The sequence below is a fragment of the Pseudochaenichthys georgianus genome, chromosome 20, assembly GCF_902827115.2.
Source record: "Pseudochaenichthys georgianus chromosome 20, fPseGeo1.2, whole genome shotgun sequence".
NCBI lineage: Eukaryota > Metazoa > Chordata > Actinopteri > Perciformes > Channichthyidae > Pseudochaenichthys > Pseudochaenichthys georgianus.
Genome location: NC_047522.1, coordinates 14,061,088 through 14,077,556, shown reverse-complemented (window position 1 = coordinate 14,077,556; position 16,469 = coordinate 14,061,088). Strand labels below are relative to the sequence as shown.

The 16,469-nt window shown below is 40.8% G+C and overlaps 2 protein-coding genes across 3 annotated transcripts in view; one reads left to right on the top strand and one right to left on the bottom strand.

Annotated features, from left to right (window-relative positions):
- Positions 1-7,120, bottom strand: part of apbb1ip (amyloid beta (A4) precursor protein-binding, family B, member 1 interacting protein) — a 28,277-nt gene extending 21,157 nt beyond the window's left edge. Inside the window, exons 1-2 of one of the 2 annotated variants that reach the window (XM_034108765.2) lie at positions 6,735-7,120; positions 48-107 (exon numbers count right to left, since the gene is read on the bottom strand). In XM_034108765.2, coding sequence (XP_033964656.1) covers positions 48-107 — 60 coding nt within the window. In that variant the 5' untranslated portion in view covers positions 6,735-7,120. Of the gene's footprint in view, positions 1-47; positions 108-456; positions 668-6,734 lie in introns of those variants that run through there. The other variant, XM_034108766.2, reaches the window with a different exon arrangement.
- Positions 7,121-10,195: 3,075 nt separating this feature from the next.
- Positions 10,196-15,930, top strand: nell3 (NELL (neural EGFL like) family member 3). Its single transcript, XM_071206930.1, has 5 exons — positions 10,196-10,278; positions 10,431-11,077; positions 11,745-12,304; positions 13,579-13,645; positions 13,804-15,930. The coding sequence occupies exons 2-5, from the start codon at positions 10,456-10,458 to the stop codon at positions 15,333-15,335; spliced, it is 2,781 nt and encodes a 926-aa protein (XP_071063031.1). The 5' UTR covers positions 10,196-10,278; positions 10,431-10,455; the 3' UTR covers positions 15,336-15,930.
- The last annotated feature ends 539 nt before the right edge of the window (positions 15,931-16,469 follow it).

The window sequence follows — 16,469 nt, the reverse complement described above, 5'->3', positions numbered from 1 at the left end:
TATTCAATAAAACAAAAAACGATGCTTTGACAACTGTCTTATCTCACCTGAGTGAGGAGGTCCATCTCCCCCAGTAGGTCACTGAACATGGCGTCAATGTCATCCATCTGTTTGAAGCAACGACAACACAGCAGAGTCAGACAAATAAAAAAACCACCAACATCAGACCGTAAACTATTTTACCATGTGACAACAATCTGATAACCCCAAAGTGAACTGTTGGAACAGCATGTTTCTCAATGAGCTGTATTGATTGGTGGTACAAGGAAGCAAATCATTTCCATTGATTGGATACGGTTCTCATGATGAATGACATTAAAGGAATGTCTGGAATGGTGAGGTAAATCCATCTTCATGGTGACACAACTGTTAGATACACAAACATGTTTCACAGCCAGTGGTGAGACACAGTACCGCATCCTTTAAAATGTGTGCAGAATAGATGTAATACGTGACCTGAGGCTATGTTATCATCTCCACCCAGACTGAAGCAAGAAAGGTATGTACTCATAACTAGGGTTGGGTACCGAGAACCGGTTCCGGTTCGGAACCGGTTCCAACATTTCGATTCCAACGGCATCATTTAGAAATGTGAATTTCGGCTCCGCTTTTCGATTCCTGAGGAAATGTTTCTCGCCTCTCTCCGTAGCCTACTGCATGACTGCAGCGGGGCGGGAAATGTAGCGTTGTATCTACATTTCCTACAGTGTAACCTGAGACCAGGGCGGGCCCGTCGCACTGGCATTATAAATGTTCGCCTAGGGCGCCAGATCTGTGGAGGCGCTGCGCTGACAGCTCTGGGAGAAAAAAAAATGTTTTGACCATTGGTGCTCATCCTAATTTTCGGCCTTGATGTAACAACATTCATAATTAAGTAAATGTAACACCCTTTTCATCCCGGTTACACTTTTCATTTGCCCTGTACGATGGGCGCTGCAAGTGATGAAAATGGGGGATGTTGGCTTATCTGGCAACCGCAGCTCACAGCCAACGTGCGAGTGAGCTAGGGAGAAAGGGAGGGCGCTGTTGTTGTTAGCATCTGGTGCTAGCTGCTCTAACGGAAAAATAAGATGTTTCTACAATGATGTGGAGGGAGAGTCCTCTCCAGTCAGACTGAGGCTGATAACTACAGCTCAGTGAGGTAAAGGACTCTGAGGGTTTAGATAGTTCACTTTAGTCTAAGTTATCTCAGTGGGTCTCAAACGTTTTGATCACAATTTATGTAAACACATATTTCCAAGGCACTCTTTTATAATTATTGGGATAAAACAGGTTTGAAATCATTCCAATGTATACTATAGGACAGTAAACCAGACATAACGTTTTAAACTGGAGAGATAAAAAATATGCATAAATAAAATAGTAAAATAAGATATGAATGAACAACACAAATAAAATGCGTTACATGTAGGCTATTTGTTATTTAATTATTAAAATGTAAACCGATCTTTTTTATATGGGTGTTTAGAGTTGTACCCCCTAGATCTAGTCTCTAGTAATTCTGCGTGTGCACCAGATTGAAGCATTTTACTTCAAAATGTTCAAACATTTCTTCCCGGTATGCCTGAGAAGGCAGATATGCTTGTTTTTCTCAACAAGAACTGTTTTTAAAAGTTTAACTGTTGCACTGTTGTAGCTTCAGTGGTTCTCAGGTTACAGTTACATAGCAGTGAATATAAACAGACTGATTAATGTGAATATTACTGTAAACTAACCTATGTAAAAGTTTCTCGAATAAATGTAATTTTTTTGTGGAAGAAGCATGTATCATTGTTTTACCCTGCCCCTCAAAGAATCGGAATCGAGAACCGTTAAGAACCGGAATCGAAAAGTAGAATCGGAATCGGAATCGTGGAAATTCAAACGATACCCAACCCTACTCATAACTACCAGGCACTCCGTTTTTGCCAGAACTTGTTGTGTCTTGTTGAACTTGGGGGAGTGCAAAGATTATTTCATTTTTCAGATTTAGAAGTCAGTTGTACTTTTTTTGCCAGACCTCTACTTTCTAAGTTCCAGCCACAGATAATATTTAATATTACTGTACATTCTTTCAATTAAAAAAACTGACACACAGTAGGTTTCATTCATCATGAATACAAATAGCAATTTGTATCAAATACTGCTGGCTGAAAAACAATAATCAGGATATTTCATGATCACAAAAATCCCTGGAACACCCTAAAGTGTACAGTAAACAGGATTTTAAAACTATTGATATTTATAAAATATTCATGCTTGTTATAAATTGCTGTTTAAATGCCAAGGCTCATACATATGACTGCTTAAATACAAAGTTAAATACATCGTGAACAGACTGTGTTTTTCCTGAAACAAATCCTGAAGACACAGCATACTGTAATTATGTACAGTATGCTGTCTCTCGCACATGTATTTTTTTTATTCCCCATTTTCCTCAGAGCAAATGTTATGATGGGCAAGAATTTGCTGTTAAACAGAGAACCTGTTTTCTTACAGTGGAACATGACCAGTGGCGCATTCATTCAGCCACAGTGGCGCTTTGACGGGGTTTTTTGTTTCACTAATTCCAGAAATGTAATGTGATGTTAATTGATCAGTATGCCCTAAAATGACTGAGCATGAAAGGGAACAATTTTACTGGAAGGACATATTAACACAGAGAAGGGCTGCTGTAACTGCTGAAGCAGTCTGGTGAACATTAAAGATCCACTTTCTGCCAGGTGTTTGGTTGCTGTTCAAGAAGATCGATAGCCTCCATTTTAGTCACGCTATAATTTTGTACTTCTATGGATAGAAACAGAAACCATATATGGATTACCATAAGCCTATATTTTGCCAATCATTTGTTTCTTGTGCATTCATTAAGTCATGTTTCAGTGTCTCAACATCTCTTGGATGTATTAGCACAGCATTTAGTATATACAGTATAAACATGTAATGGTATCAAGACTTTGTATCCTAATGATTGTAGTTCTCTGACTTTTCATCAAGCGAAATCATCACGTCAAATTGTTAAATACCAAAAGAACCATCTTATGAAGTATTACCTGCAAAAATAACTGTTAACAATAACACACCCTTTGTCACAAAGCTAATTGTTGGCAAACACGTTAAACTAAGGTAAAACTACCTGCTCATGCTTAAAAATGTTAGCACACAGATGTTAGCATTTAGCTCAAAGCACTTATGTGCCTCAGAGAGTGACAAGCATTACTCTGAGTCTTATTATGTCAAAATCTATATACAGTATGACTTGTCCTCAGAACTCAGTTGGTCTCTTTGATTCAAAATAGTATAGTAAGGCTATACGCTCGTATTTAAAAATGCAGGTGAATGTGGTTGTGTCGAACTTATATTAAAGATAGCCGGGGTTAAGTCAACGTTTGGTTTGTTTTAAGTGATGGGCTACGGCTTCTGAATGCCTCAAACCGATATGTTGAGCTAGTGGCTACACACTCTTAACCCATTATTTTTTCATAGGCCTCATTTTAGTGTCCTGGAAGTCACTAACCTAAAAACAAGCTCCACACACTCTTTAATGTTGTTGGTTAAACTTTAAGTTAACCGATAAGATTTCATCCATCCCAGATAAAGGATTATACAACAACATATCCAGTCTGCTTTATAGTGTCTAACAAAATGTGACTCGCTGCATTCACTTACTACAGTTTGGAATCTGTTAACATTTAGAGCCAAACAAAAAAAACACAAAACAAATTAAATGTTGCAGAGGAGACAGGAGTGACTGATTGTGTTCCAGGAAATAGTTCATACAGTGACCTGATTTCTCTCATTTGAATGTTAGATTAATCAATATTGTTCAAATATCTAACAGATGGAGTGTGCAAATATAGTTTGAAGCTAAGTAATCTTAATCCCTATAGGCCTACCTACTACCATAAATGGGTTTGTGAAAATATTAGATAAAGACTTGCGAAATATCTCTGGGTTAGTTTGTGATATTTTAACATAAGGTATTTTACTTATTTGAGTGTCAGGCAATCACTTCTATGTGAATATTGTATGTGTGTCTTCTTAAATGTTGTCAGTTGTGGGCCAGCTCCACCCCTGTTTTTCAAAATGGTACGCCCCTTGAGGGAAGTGGTGAAGGGCGAATTTCCTGCCACATGCAATGTTGAAATTGTGTAGGAAATGGTGACATGAACACAGGGCCGTCCCTGGCCAATTTGAGGCCCCACGCAAAGTTAGAGGGGGGTGGACGGATGGTTGGTGGAGCCTCACAGCGGCGACACCGTGCCGCACCACACTAATTGCGCCGCATAAACGCATAGGTGCGCTGCAGTTGCGGCTCAGTTGAGGCTCCCTCCGCAAGATGAGGCCCCCTCCGCGAGGTGAGACTCCACGCAGTCTGCGTGATCTTTCTGTAGGGAGGGACGGCCCTGCATGAACAGCCACCTGCGGCCTTCATAATAATGTTTCCTCACACACTTAATTTCACATTTTAAAGGGTCTGAAACATACACATTGCCTGGGCCAATGCATGGGATAATTTTCATAATGGCTAAACAAAAACATAGTGACGCACTCTTTTATGACTGCTCTTTAATTATTTTGTATTGGTCTTTCTTTCCTGTGGTTTCACATTTCATATAATGTTATGACAACCACAAAACAACAGATCTTGCTACAACAACCGCATATGGCTTTGGTCAACACACAGAACATGTAAACACAGTGAGCGTCTGATGCCATTTTCATTGGGTATTTTCTAAAGTAACAAAAGGGAGAAAGAAAGAGTCAGTTGGGTCACTCTTGACAGATGTGTTTTTAGGCCAAATGCATGAAATGAAGCACTTCTATGTTTTCTTTGTGAAAAGGTTATGGGAGTTTTAATAATCACTTCTTCTGTGAACCCCCCTTCAACATTCAAATTAAGGAAGTATTACGCTTTTTTTTCTTCTGTAAGTGAGACAATGCAAACACAAACAGGGAAACAACAATAAAGGTGTTAATCTGTTGTCAACATCAGCATAACCTTTTTATTAAATTTATAACAGGACAGGAATAGGATAAAAAAAAAAAACTATGAATTTGAGCTCAGAGATGACGTGTTTCTGTTGGGAAATCATGCAAAAATATTTTTATCAGCAATATTGGAGAACTTCATAGTTAGATTGAAAAGCCTGGCATGACTAAGGGTATCAAAAAACTATTACTGATGCATAAAGTGCTCAAAAGAGAGCTACATTTAGCATTTTAATCTGATAAAAGTGTAGATTGCCCTGAGTAAGGTCAAATGGAGGGAATAATGGAATAATTGATGTTCCTGTCAATCACTACTCTTACTGTAAAACAAAGTTTTCATATTCACATAACTTTGAAATAATATGCAGCCTGAAGGAAAACAATCATAAAAGTATGTAGCTGCCTCTTTGCATAATTTATTCGTTTACTTTCCAGAGGCCGCTCTGAAATATGTGAATTGTCAAGCATTTATAAATATTATTGGAAATGTTTGGGGCATGACATTTGGCAACCTTTCAAACTCGCACAATGCATTTGTGAAAACATACCACTGTACATCTGTTATCAAAAGGAATACAAAGTATAAAATATAGCATAGGGAAAACTATATTCTTACAGAAGTAATAATCTCAATTATGTTTCGGCCCTTTTTTAAATCCACACATGTGTAACTCAAGCTTCAGACAAGAAAATGGAAGCCAGACAAAACTCATATTAAAGCCCAGCATGTTTACCATACTGTAAAGAAACTCTCTCTCTTACTCGGCTCAAATATCTTTACTTGGGTCTTGGGTAGATGTGTTTGCTGAACTAGATGTACTCTACTGTAAAGTAGGCAAATAAGGGGGTCAGCAGCAAAAACAAAGAGCTGAAAGGCATAAAAAGCACGAATCACATCTGACATTTAGCAATTCACAAGATCATATCTATGTTTGCTGAAGGGGGTATATGTGCTTTTGTAGAAATCAAACGCGTACAGTAATTTCCAGAAGGGGTTGGTTTACATAATCCTTCAACTTTTTTCCTTTACATAAAATCCCCTCTGCACATGACTCATTTGACAGTCTGTCTAAACATATATTTCAGCCTCCTCTGACTTGACAGCAGGTCAAAAACGGCCAACCTAAAGGTTTTTACTCGTGTATTGCAAACAGACTTTTGCAATGAAAGACTGTTTATAAGTAATTCGGTCCAGTTTTCTTTTATTTAATCACATCTCAAAAAGCCGAATGCACAACATGTTCCTATCTTCACTGACAGCACATAGCTTTAAAATAGGAGGCCAACCCTATCAGTTTCATGTGGTTATTGAGTCATACAGCAGTATGAAATTAGAGCCGGTCCACCCATTTCGAAAGCAGACAAGAGCACATATGAACTTACTCCCTTTTTGATTATATTAAAATATCCTAATGACTGACTTATCTCTATACAGCAACCTAATAAAACCTTATCTCAAAAGAACAAATCCGTCTTGGGTGACAATAGCCATATTGTTGTACTATTATTACATACTCTGACAACTTTTAAAAATCTGTATCTAGGATATGACAGGATGTCTAAGATTCTCAGTGTGTATGATTAGCGATATCTTTATTTTTCTTCTAGCTAGAGGAGAAAAAAGTGTTTGATGTGACAGCCAGTCAATAAAAAAATAACAATGATTAATATACAGAACACTCAAAGATATGAACGCTCAGAACAAAAGCAGCTATGGGTGTTCACCGTTAACTGAAACATCCAACTTAGCAGAGATGTAAACTCACCTTTCCAAATGTATTAATCCAAGTTTCACCAGTTAGTTTCAAGATAACAGCTTCATGGGCATCAGTTCCACCTCAAATTACTACTCTCTAATAAAGCTGAACACCAACAAAACAGTCATATACAGGCGCCGTTGGGTGTGTTGATGTGGATTGCATCTGGGTCTTGACTCTTGACTTCTTCCTGCTTAATGCGGAAGTTCAGGTCTAGACCTGTCACTACATTCCTTCTGAAAGCTCAACACTTTCACAAGTCTTGTCTTGGCAGCGCTGAGCCGTCCCTCTCCACAGTCTCCTTATCTGCATTGTATTGCAAATGTTTCAAACGCGTACAGATCAGGGGAAATCTGGAGAGGAGTTGATGATGAAGTATCTGGAGGTTAAAAAGGAAAGAGAGGTCTCGTGGGAGTGAGAGAACGGCTGATTCAGCATGGGGAATTTGACGGTCTTGGTTAATAATTCACCTCACTGAAACTGATATACTGCCGGTCTTTAGACAGGAGTGGTAGTGTGGCACGTCACACAGCAAACACCAGATCGAACTGAGCTCCAGTGATCTGAATTCTTCAGAAAAACACAATGTTGCTTCAAGATTGATCCTACATATAGAATGATTTGCTGAACACGTTTTAAATACAATCAGGCATACAGAAGTTGCTTTAACTTACACTCAAGAGGTTATTTCTTCTTAAAATCAGGAAGGAATATCCTAAGACTGTTGTGGTGCAACAAGGTCAGTTATCTTCAGGGGGGAACCAAGAGAGACTTAACAGGGCTAAAAATGGAAAACCAAAATAAAAGTGTTAATCGGTTGTCTTCGCAATCATTTCAGAATATCAATATAACCTATTAATTAAACTTAGAAACAGGACAGGAATAGGATATACAAAAACAACTATGAATTTGAGACTGGCTCAGAGATGACTCAGGCAAACTATTACTGATGCATAGGGATATCATGCAGAAAATGGTTATCAGCAATATTGGAGAAATTCATAGTTCGATGGAAAAGCCTGACATGACTAAAGGTATTTCAAAAAAACTATTACTAATGCATAGATCCTACATATAGAATTAGTTGCTGTACACGTTTTGAACACTCAGGCATACAAAAGTTGCTCAAGAGGTTATTTCTTCTTAAAATCAGGAAGAAATATCCTAAGACACTGGTGTGGTGCAACAAGGTCATCTTCAGGGGGGAACCAAGGAGAGAGAAGCTGTCAGGCTATGAATAGCCTCTGGATCTTATCTGACCTGGCAGACACAGATATCTCTATTTATTTGCATTTCTCCTTGAGTCAACCTGTGAGGCCAAGATTTCACTTCTTGTTTATTTAAATTCCTTGTCAGCTTACAAAAGGTTTTTATAAGGCCAACAAATATAAAAGGTTAAATGTAAGGAAAAATTAAGATCATAAAGCATACTTATACTTAAAAGAACAACTTTGCCCCATTGCTAACCTTATTTTAAACTTGAGTCATTATACAGTGAAGCTGCGCACAACAGGGGGAAACCAAATAACCTTCAGCTTTTACAAAAAGGCTTTTATGGTTCATGACGTATTAAACAAACACTTGGGGTACAGTCATGAGTCAAAGCCCTCATTTCCTCTCTTCTCTCTCAGGGGTTGACAAACAGATGGACATATGCACCCTTCCATTAGCTCCAAGCATGTCCCAAACACAAGCATGGCGTGCCTCAGAGAACATTTTTCATAGGCTGATTACTGGTTGGAGAGCTCTGCAGCAAAGAGAATTATTTATATACTTTGCAGTTACATTTCAGTGACTGATTGTGGTCCAACATAGCGGATACGGCTAATGTTTTTGTCTAGCATGGGGAATTAGATGGTCTTGATAAATAAGACAGCTTCAAGACATAGATTTTTGTAGATGTTTGGACAAATTAAGTTAATTTCAAATAAACTAGGGGCAAATATTTGAAGGCTGCAAAACAAAGAGTTGAAAAAGAGCAGTATTTATGTTTTAGTGTACAGAACCCCAGATGGAAAGGTGTGAGGTGTAGGAAGGACATTGTTTTAAGCTATTAGTCTCCATCATATTACATCAGAGTGCTATGACACCCTCTAAAAACCTTTCTTGGGCATTTCTGCACTAAAAGAAAAAGGGGTGCTAATGACAAAACCAGTGGGCACCTTTCAAAACGATAAAGCATTTGTCAAATATAGCACTGCAGAGGACAAACTGTCACAATGATGATGGGAAAAGTGATGCATTAGGAGTGTTGTAGTGCCCTCTGTGTGTACTCTGCTGTACTCTACATTTGGTGGGTGGTGTAGATCATGTTCGTGATACCAAGCTGCACCACTTATTTTCTTTGTGGAGTGCTGATCCACTCTGCATGTTAATGCAGGAAACAACCACATTTTTTCATTCTAATTTAGTTTTCCGCTCAGCCCCTAAAGTGCTGCTTGGCTGGATTTACGCCAACAGAATCCAACAAACAAGGATACTGAGGTTTGTACTCGATCAACATAATGGTATACTACGTCAAAATTGTATGATGTTAACTAATTATGAGAGAATCAAACACGTACAGTTTCCAGAAGTAAGAATGGTTTGAGAATAAGTCAACTTGTTTAGGTAAACATTTTCAGAATATGGCAATAGTATAATAGAATGAGTGGGAAAATAGATTAACAATTTGATAGATTAAAAACAAAAATATAAGGCAAGTTATAATATGAACATTATAAGTCAACACTTTGAATTATTGTATCTGAATGATGAGATACTTATAATCAATGGTCAAAGTTGTTTTTTTGTCATAATGCCTTTTTTCCCCTTTGCAGAAATGGGCTTCCATGTGTCTGACCTTTAACTAATGAAATAGAAAGTGACAACAGAACCTGAAGAACTCCAAACATCCCACCACACATCATCCTCAGATAACCTCCCATGTAGTTGTGCTGATGAACTAAAATGAGAGGGTCCAAAAAGCAGCTGTGGGTTTCACATTCCTGACTTCAGCCATAGGTCACCTCAACAAAGGTTTGACCTCTGTTGGCTCTGTCTATAAAGTGGGGCACTCAGTGTTGACAAGCCCAGTATAACTTGAAGGCACTGGGTGGAGGACCAGCAGCTGTCTCAACATTCAGAAAGTGCTAAAAAGAAAATAATACTGCCACTTTCTGCAACTTGGATGGTCTTGAGGTCACAGGGAAGTCAGCAGTGAGCAAAATGAAAAGTGACAGTTTGCAGGAGAAGATGACAGGACAGGAAAACATTTAGCCATGGACATCATCTCATGATCGTGGGAGCCAATATTTCTTTTTAGGAAATGTCTCACTTTTCCTCCACATCAATGAGGGGTTCCTGCATGGAAAGCAGGGAAGGTGAAGGGTTAAATTGTGGCCGGGGGAAACCTGATGCTAATTAAGTCTTAGGAATGCCACATACTGACATTGTAGTGCAGAATCTCTCACAGTGGGTCAGACATGGAGAGAGCAGGCGGTAGGGCTGCGTGTGTCTAATGTTTTATGTTTTACTGACAGACGTTCAGTCTCACCGAACTCTGGATCTGAAGGTAATGATTGGTCAATAATACTTATACTTTTGTTTCTATAGTGAGAGGGGTTTCATCAGAAAGAAGCTCAGAGATGGATCACAGGACCATTTTGTAGATGTCTCCACCACCCGGGAATCAAAAGCTTAATGTGCATGTTTCTTCTTTTGCAGAGAGACAACTAACGCAGAAGCAACAATGGTTTTAGTAACACCTGTATTGTTGCTGCTGCTCTCTTGGATATCGACGCAAATTGTCGCAGAGGTCTGCCGGGGGACGCACTGCTACGGCGCGGAAACCAGCGATCCAAGACCGTGCGTCGGAGCGCACTGTCCGGGGGGCAGAACCTCCAGACCGCCGCGGCACCATCACCCGAGAGTGGCGCATATAGTGGCCGGCCAACACCATGCGTACCCGGGCTCTCCAAGAGCCGTCTCAGAGGGGTATCCGCCTGTGCAGCCACTTCGCGTGCGGCACACTGACAGCAGCAGTGGCACGCGGATAAGAGCGCCTGAAGTTTTACCTGCAGGATGCACGGATGCGGACTGCGCCGCTCTTGTGAAACAATTTCAGCCCATCACCAATGACACCCGAGAATGTAAAGGGATCGAGTGCAGACTGCCGCTGAGGATACGGTCAAAAGCGCGAGCGAAGTCATGTGTGGGAGAGGGCTGTAGTTCAGAGGAGAGCCAGCTTCCTCCTGTCCATCTGTCCGACAGAGCCGCACAGTTTATGGGGGATTTTCCGGAGCTTGGATATCCATCTCCGGAACTTGGCGGAGCTCCTTTGGGTGTCCAGCTCACATGTGACATCAAGCCAGGTCTGCTTTCATAATAATAATAATAATAATAATAATAATAATAATAATAATATATTGGACTTTTATAGCGCTTTTCATGAAACTCAAAGATGCTTCATCATCTTCTCTGTCAAATAAAAACGTTAACTGTTGCGATGATGATTTCATTTCTTTAAAATGTCCTTCATCAGTCCACCTGGTATTTTCTTGCAGTGAAAGCAAGAACATAATAATGACCAAATGCTTATTATATTTGATTGACTTTAACCACCCTGTTTCTCCAGTGATCTGCACAAGGGCATCATGGTACATAAGAAAAAGGGTACTTGTGGGTTATCTGTAGACACTTTTTAATTTAACCCTAACCCATACCCTAACCCCTAACCCTCTAAGTGCGTAGAGAGTCTGAAAAAAAAACAGACAGATAACCCACAAGTACCAACAAAAGAAAGAGCTGAGCAGGACTGGAAATGTCTCTGAGTCAGTTGTCCAGAAAATATCCGCTTTGATGTTGGTCCATAAAGGAAACTTTCATTGCACTTGCCAGCTACCCAATACAATGGGGTTCACTGAGTGTTCACACTTTGTTCCAGCGTCAAATCAGAATCACTCTTAATCCAATCACTTCCTCCACTGCACAGTTTTTAACAATAAAACCTTCTTTCATTTTGAATTATCTTCCCCTCAGGAGAGAATGAAGTTCCCTCAGAAGATGCCCTCATCTTGCACCTCCAGCTGGCCAAAGGGCAGGAGAAGCTGGTGGAGGCCCTGCGAACCCAGCAAATAATCATCCGCGACCTGCAGCAGAAACTCGCCGACCAACAGGAGGCGCTTCTGTCCCAGCAGAGGGAGATCCTGGACCAGCAGCGGCGCATGTATGAGCAGATGGATGTGGTGAAGAACCAGTATGGCCTCCTCTCAGAGACCATCAAACAGGTTTCCTTCCAGGGTCTGCAGGGTGAGCTGCAGAGCTACTTCGAGAGCCACCTGGCGGGTCTGCAGAGCCAGGCCCGCAGCCACCTGCAGAAATCCTACGCCGTGCACAAAATGGATCTGGACTCCAAGACGATGGATGTAGTCGGAGAGGCTCATTTTCCTCAACCTCTGCTGGGATGCTCTACTTCCTGTGAGCAGGAGGAGTTCTGTGATTTTCAGAAGGATCCACCTAAGTGTGAGAAGTGCACCATGTGTCCGCCGGGCTTCTTCCTGATCTCACAGTGTTCTCCAACTGCAGACAGGATGTGCCAGGTATGCTCCTTTCAAACAGCTATTCTCAACATCTGGTTTGCCTTAGAGTTCCTACTAGTGGCAAGCAGAGGTACTGCAAAAATAGTATATTAAAAGGTCCCCGTTTATAGTGTTTTTCATCAACATATTATAGGTCTCAGATATATACAAGAATGTGTCTGAAATACCAATCAGATCATGCATTGTAGCATCCCATAATCCCCCTCTGTTTCAGCCCTGTTTCAGAAGTGCTGATTCTGTGTCTGTTACTTTAGATGAAAATAAGGAGCCACTCCCCACGCCCCTCTGCGAGATATTTGGTTAAAAAAACACAATGGTGTTCTAGGAGGATTCAGGTGATAAGGGGGGGGGGGGGGGGGGGGGGGGGGTGTTACCTTGGTTGGTTATTGGCTAATGGTTACACAAGCCCAACATCGTTATGACATCATAAAGAGGCCAAAATCTGATCAACTCATTTTCAGGCAGGTTTTTATATAAATGGATCAAGACAATAAGAGATAGAATCTTTTTTCCTGAAACGTATATCTTAACGCAGAGATACATATTTATGTATAAAAGACATGACAAAGTGGATTTTGCACAATAGGTGACCTTTTTTTTTAATATAAATATTTTAGTAACTTACCAAAAAAGTTAATTTCTCATCTAAATGTGCTCAAGGATTCACATAAATAAATAATGCAAAATTGTAATGACCAGTTACGTTTCAATATCCTCATGCATGTCACGACACATCAGGTAGACAAACATATTTTGCCATTTTTAGCTAGCTAACGGATGTAGTAAAATAAAAATGGATCTCTTTTTTGTAACTAAAGAAGTGACATGAGCCAGTTAAAGCTCCAAAACTTCATGTGAGCGTACCCTCAATACATTATGTTTGGATTCCTATTTGTTCGTTATCAGAGCTGACAGTATATGATTCATATATATACCTGATTTATTTCATGTTTGTTTTTTTCTTATGTATTTTAAGATTGTTTTCATAAAAATGTTTTTAACAATTAGAAATCATGTTCACAACCTTGTTGCTAATTTTAAATGCACTAATGTTTGGTTGATGGTGAGGCAGTTTCTATTCTGTACACAAACTTAAAATAGCTTTATCTGATGGTAGAAGTGTCAAATGGGGTCAGGTTTTAGAGCAAACAAAGTTATGATTACCATCCATGCTGAATGAAATCCAAATAAAATCATGGATACATTTTGTTTGTATTCCTTTGTTTTGTTAACATAATGCCAACACTTATAATATGAATGTGTGTGTATTGCAGGACAGAGATGAATGCCTTGAAGTACCAACCATTTGTGGAGAGCGGGTGAAGTGTCTTAATACTCCAGGTGAGTTCAACACATTGATATATACGTTTTTAAAATAGAGCAATTCATGAATGTGCAGTGTGAAACCTTATCCCCCCTTTAATTTTCATTAAACAACCTTTTCCCCCCACATTTTCACAAGTTGATTTCTCCATTTTCTCTGCTCTTTAACTTCACAGGTGGGTTCAGGTGTCTGGGAGTTTCTGAGAGAGAAGCAGTCATGGGTTTTTGTGGTCATGACTACTTCTACAACCAGGAGCTGCAGGAGTGCCAGGCCTGCTCCGACTGTGATGGAGAACCTGTTTCTGTCACCTGCACCGCTGTCACTGACTCTGTCTGCGGTCAGCCCTCAGAGAGCCAACTCTCCCAGTCTTGGGGGGCCAATGTTGGAATTCCTCATGCTCGAAACTCTGGCACACACATCTTCCCAGGGCTTCAACTAAACATCAGAAGCAAAGAGAAAATAGATCTGTTGTCCAATGAGGTGGGGCAGGTGACGTTCCTGCAGCATGGCCTGGTCTGGTTGGATCATAACTTTGCGATAAAGCACAGCTGCAGGAACTTCCTTCAGTTGGGAATGAGGCTCAATGGGAGCCAAGAAGAGGAGGGTCGGGACCTCAGTGGTGTTCGCATCGAACAACCGGATAAGAAATACTTCCAAGGTGTCAGCGTCAGCAGTGGAGTGGAGGTGGAGCCCAACCACACCTTCACCCTTCTGCTGAAGAGTCCCAATCAACACTGCAACCAGAGCAAGGATCTTCACGTCTATGATATCACCACCAATTCTCTCAGCTTGCTCTGGTTGTCGCACGACACTGGTGCCGTAGCGATGACGGCTCAGATGTCCCTGTTGACGCACTACCAAACCAGCTACCGCCCGACGTTCCGCATTACCTCAGTCTCCGACCCGTACATGGTCATTCTAACGCACGATTACCGCGGTGTCCGCTTCACAGAAAGCGGCGTTGTAAAGTTCGTCCTCCAGCAGGCGCTTTACTCAATGGGCCACACCTGCATCAGAGAGGGTTTCTCCCTGATCGCCTACACTAACCGCAACGGGACCGGCCAGGAGGCGATGCAAGCCTTCAAGACGGGCGTCAACTACAGGGACACCTCCATCACCCTCTCTGGCGCTGTGAGCGTCGCCGGCGGGGACACGCTCAGCTTCGAGATCACGTCTCCTTCCCAGTGCAACATCCGCTACTTTGGGGACAGCACCGGGATCAGTATGCTGAGTCTTATCTGGATTCCTTCAGCAGTGTCTTCAGCCCTGACCGCTACCGTGTCCAAGACCGGTCTGCCCTCCGGAGCGGTCAGGAACAAGCAGCTGTCCTTCCAGCAGATCAGCCCGGACACGCCCCAGGTTCATTTGTCTCGCCAAGGGGAGCCGAACAGCAGGAAGAACTTTGTCTTCCATGAGAAAGGGACGGCGAACATTGCCCTCAATCTAAAGCTGATTCACTCCTGCAATATTGTCAAACTCACTATGCAGAAGGCTTTGGGTCCCGGGGGGACGGCAGCTCCTGTGGCCCAGCAGGTGTCTGGTTCAATGCCTGAAGGGAGCGAGTGGGCCAGTATCGGGCTGAGGGCCTCATTTCCGGTCCAGAATGGAACAGCAGTGTATGTGACTCTGGATTGTATTCGAGGACGGGTTAACCAGATTACACACGAGGGCGGCACTAACATTTCCATCCTCTGGGTTGCAGTGTAATCCAAGAAGGGATTTTGTCATTAATACATATTTTGAAAAAAAAGACAGTTTTGCACAATATTGAATTGCAGAGCAGATTCAAGAATTGACCAAATTAAGAGAGAATACTGGTAGAGGATAAACTACTTCATGCATTGTAGATGGAAACAACATCTATTTAAATATATGTTTGAGGACCTGTTTAGACTTTTATTGTGAATTATTGTGCTTTTTCTTGAAGCACTTCAGCTGGTTGAGCAGTGACCAATTCTTCATGAGATGTGTGTGTGTGTGTGCGATTGTGTGAGTGTGTGTCTGTACAATATGTATGAGTGTGTTCATACATGTGCAGTGGTGCCTATATATGTGTGACGTGTACAAAGACATTGGCATGCATATGTTTGTCATTTAATATGTATATCCATACGTTCCTGCACATATTTAACTTGTATGTAACTTTTTGTATCATATCACTAGGAATTTTAAGGTGGGAGAGTTACATGAGAAGATAGACACTATTCTACGATATAAGAGTGGTTTTTGCCATTTTCACAAAAGAAAATCCCTTTAATAATTAGTTATTAAAAGACAAATGCTACATAGTAAACTCAAACAAGCAGGAGTTGGTTTTTGATGATTTTTCCGACTATATTTATTTGCATTTTGTAAAACGGGACTTTTGTATTTACACTATAGAATACATATATTTGTCGGCTACGAAAAAAATTAAAGATAGATTGTGGGGTAAGGCACTGAGTAGGCAGTGTTGCTTTTTAAATACATGCAGTGATAGCCTCTATCATGTGTTTACTTGCACACATAGTTTAACTCAGTATTATGGAATGTGCAAACATTATACTTTGTTATTCTTTTGCCTAAATGCTGTCTCCGTGTGAAGAGTTGCCCATGCATACAGTATCGTTGCTAATTGCCTCTGTGTGTGTTCTGTCCTCGAAACAATTAGGCATAATTAAGTGTTTCAGGGAATTGGCAGGGAAGCCGCCACGAAAACTCTTTATTCTCACTCCATTTTGTTCAGAGAATCTTTCATTCTGTGGTTGGGCTACCTGCATCAATGCATGCATACTTGTTCAACACCAAATAAAATGTAGATATGATTTGCCAGAAAAAAATATGTCAGTCCAGCTTGTTAAT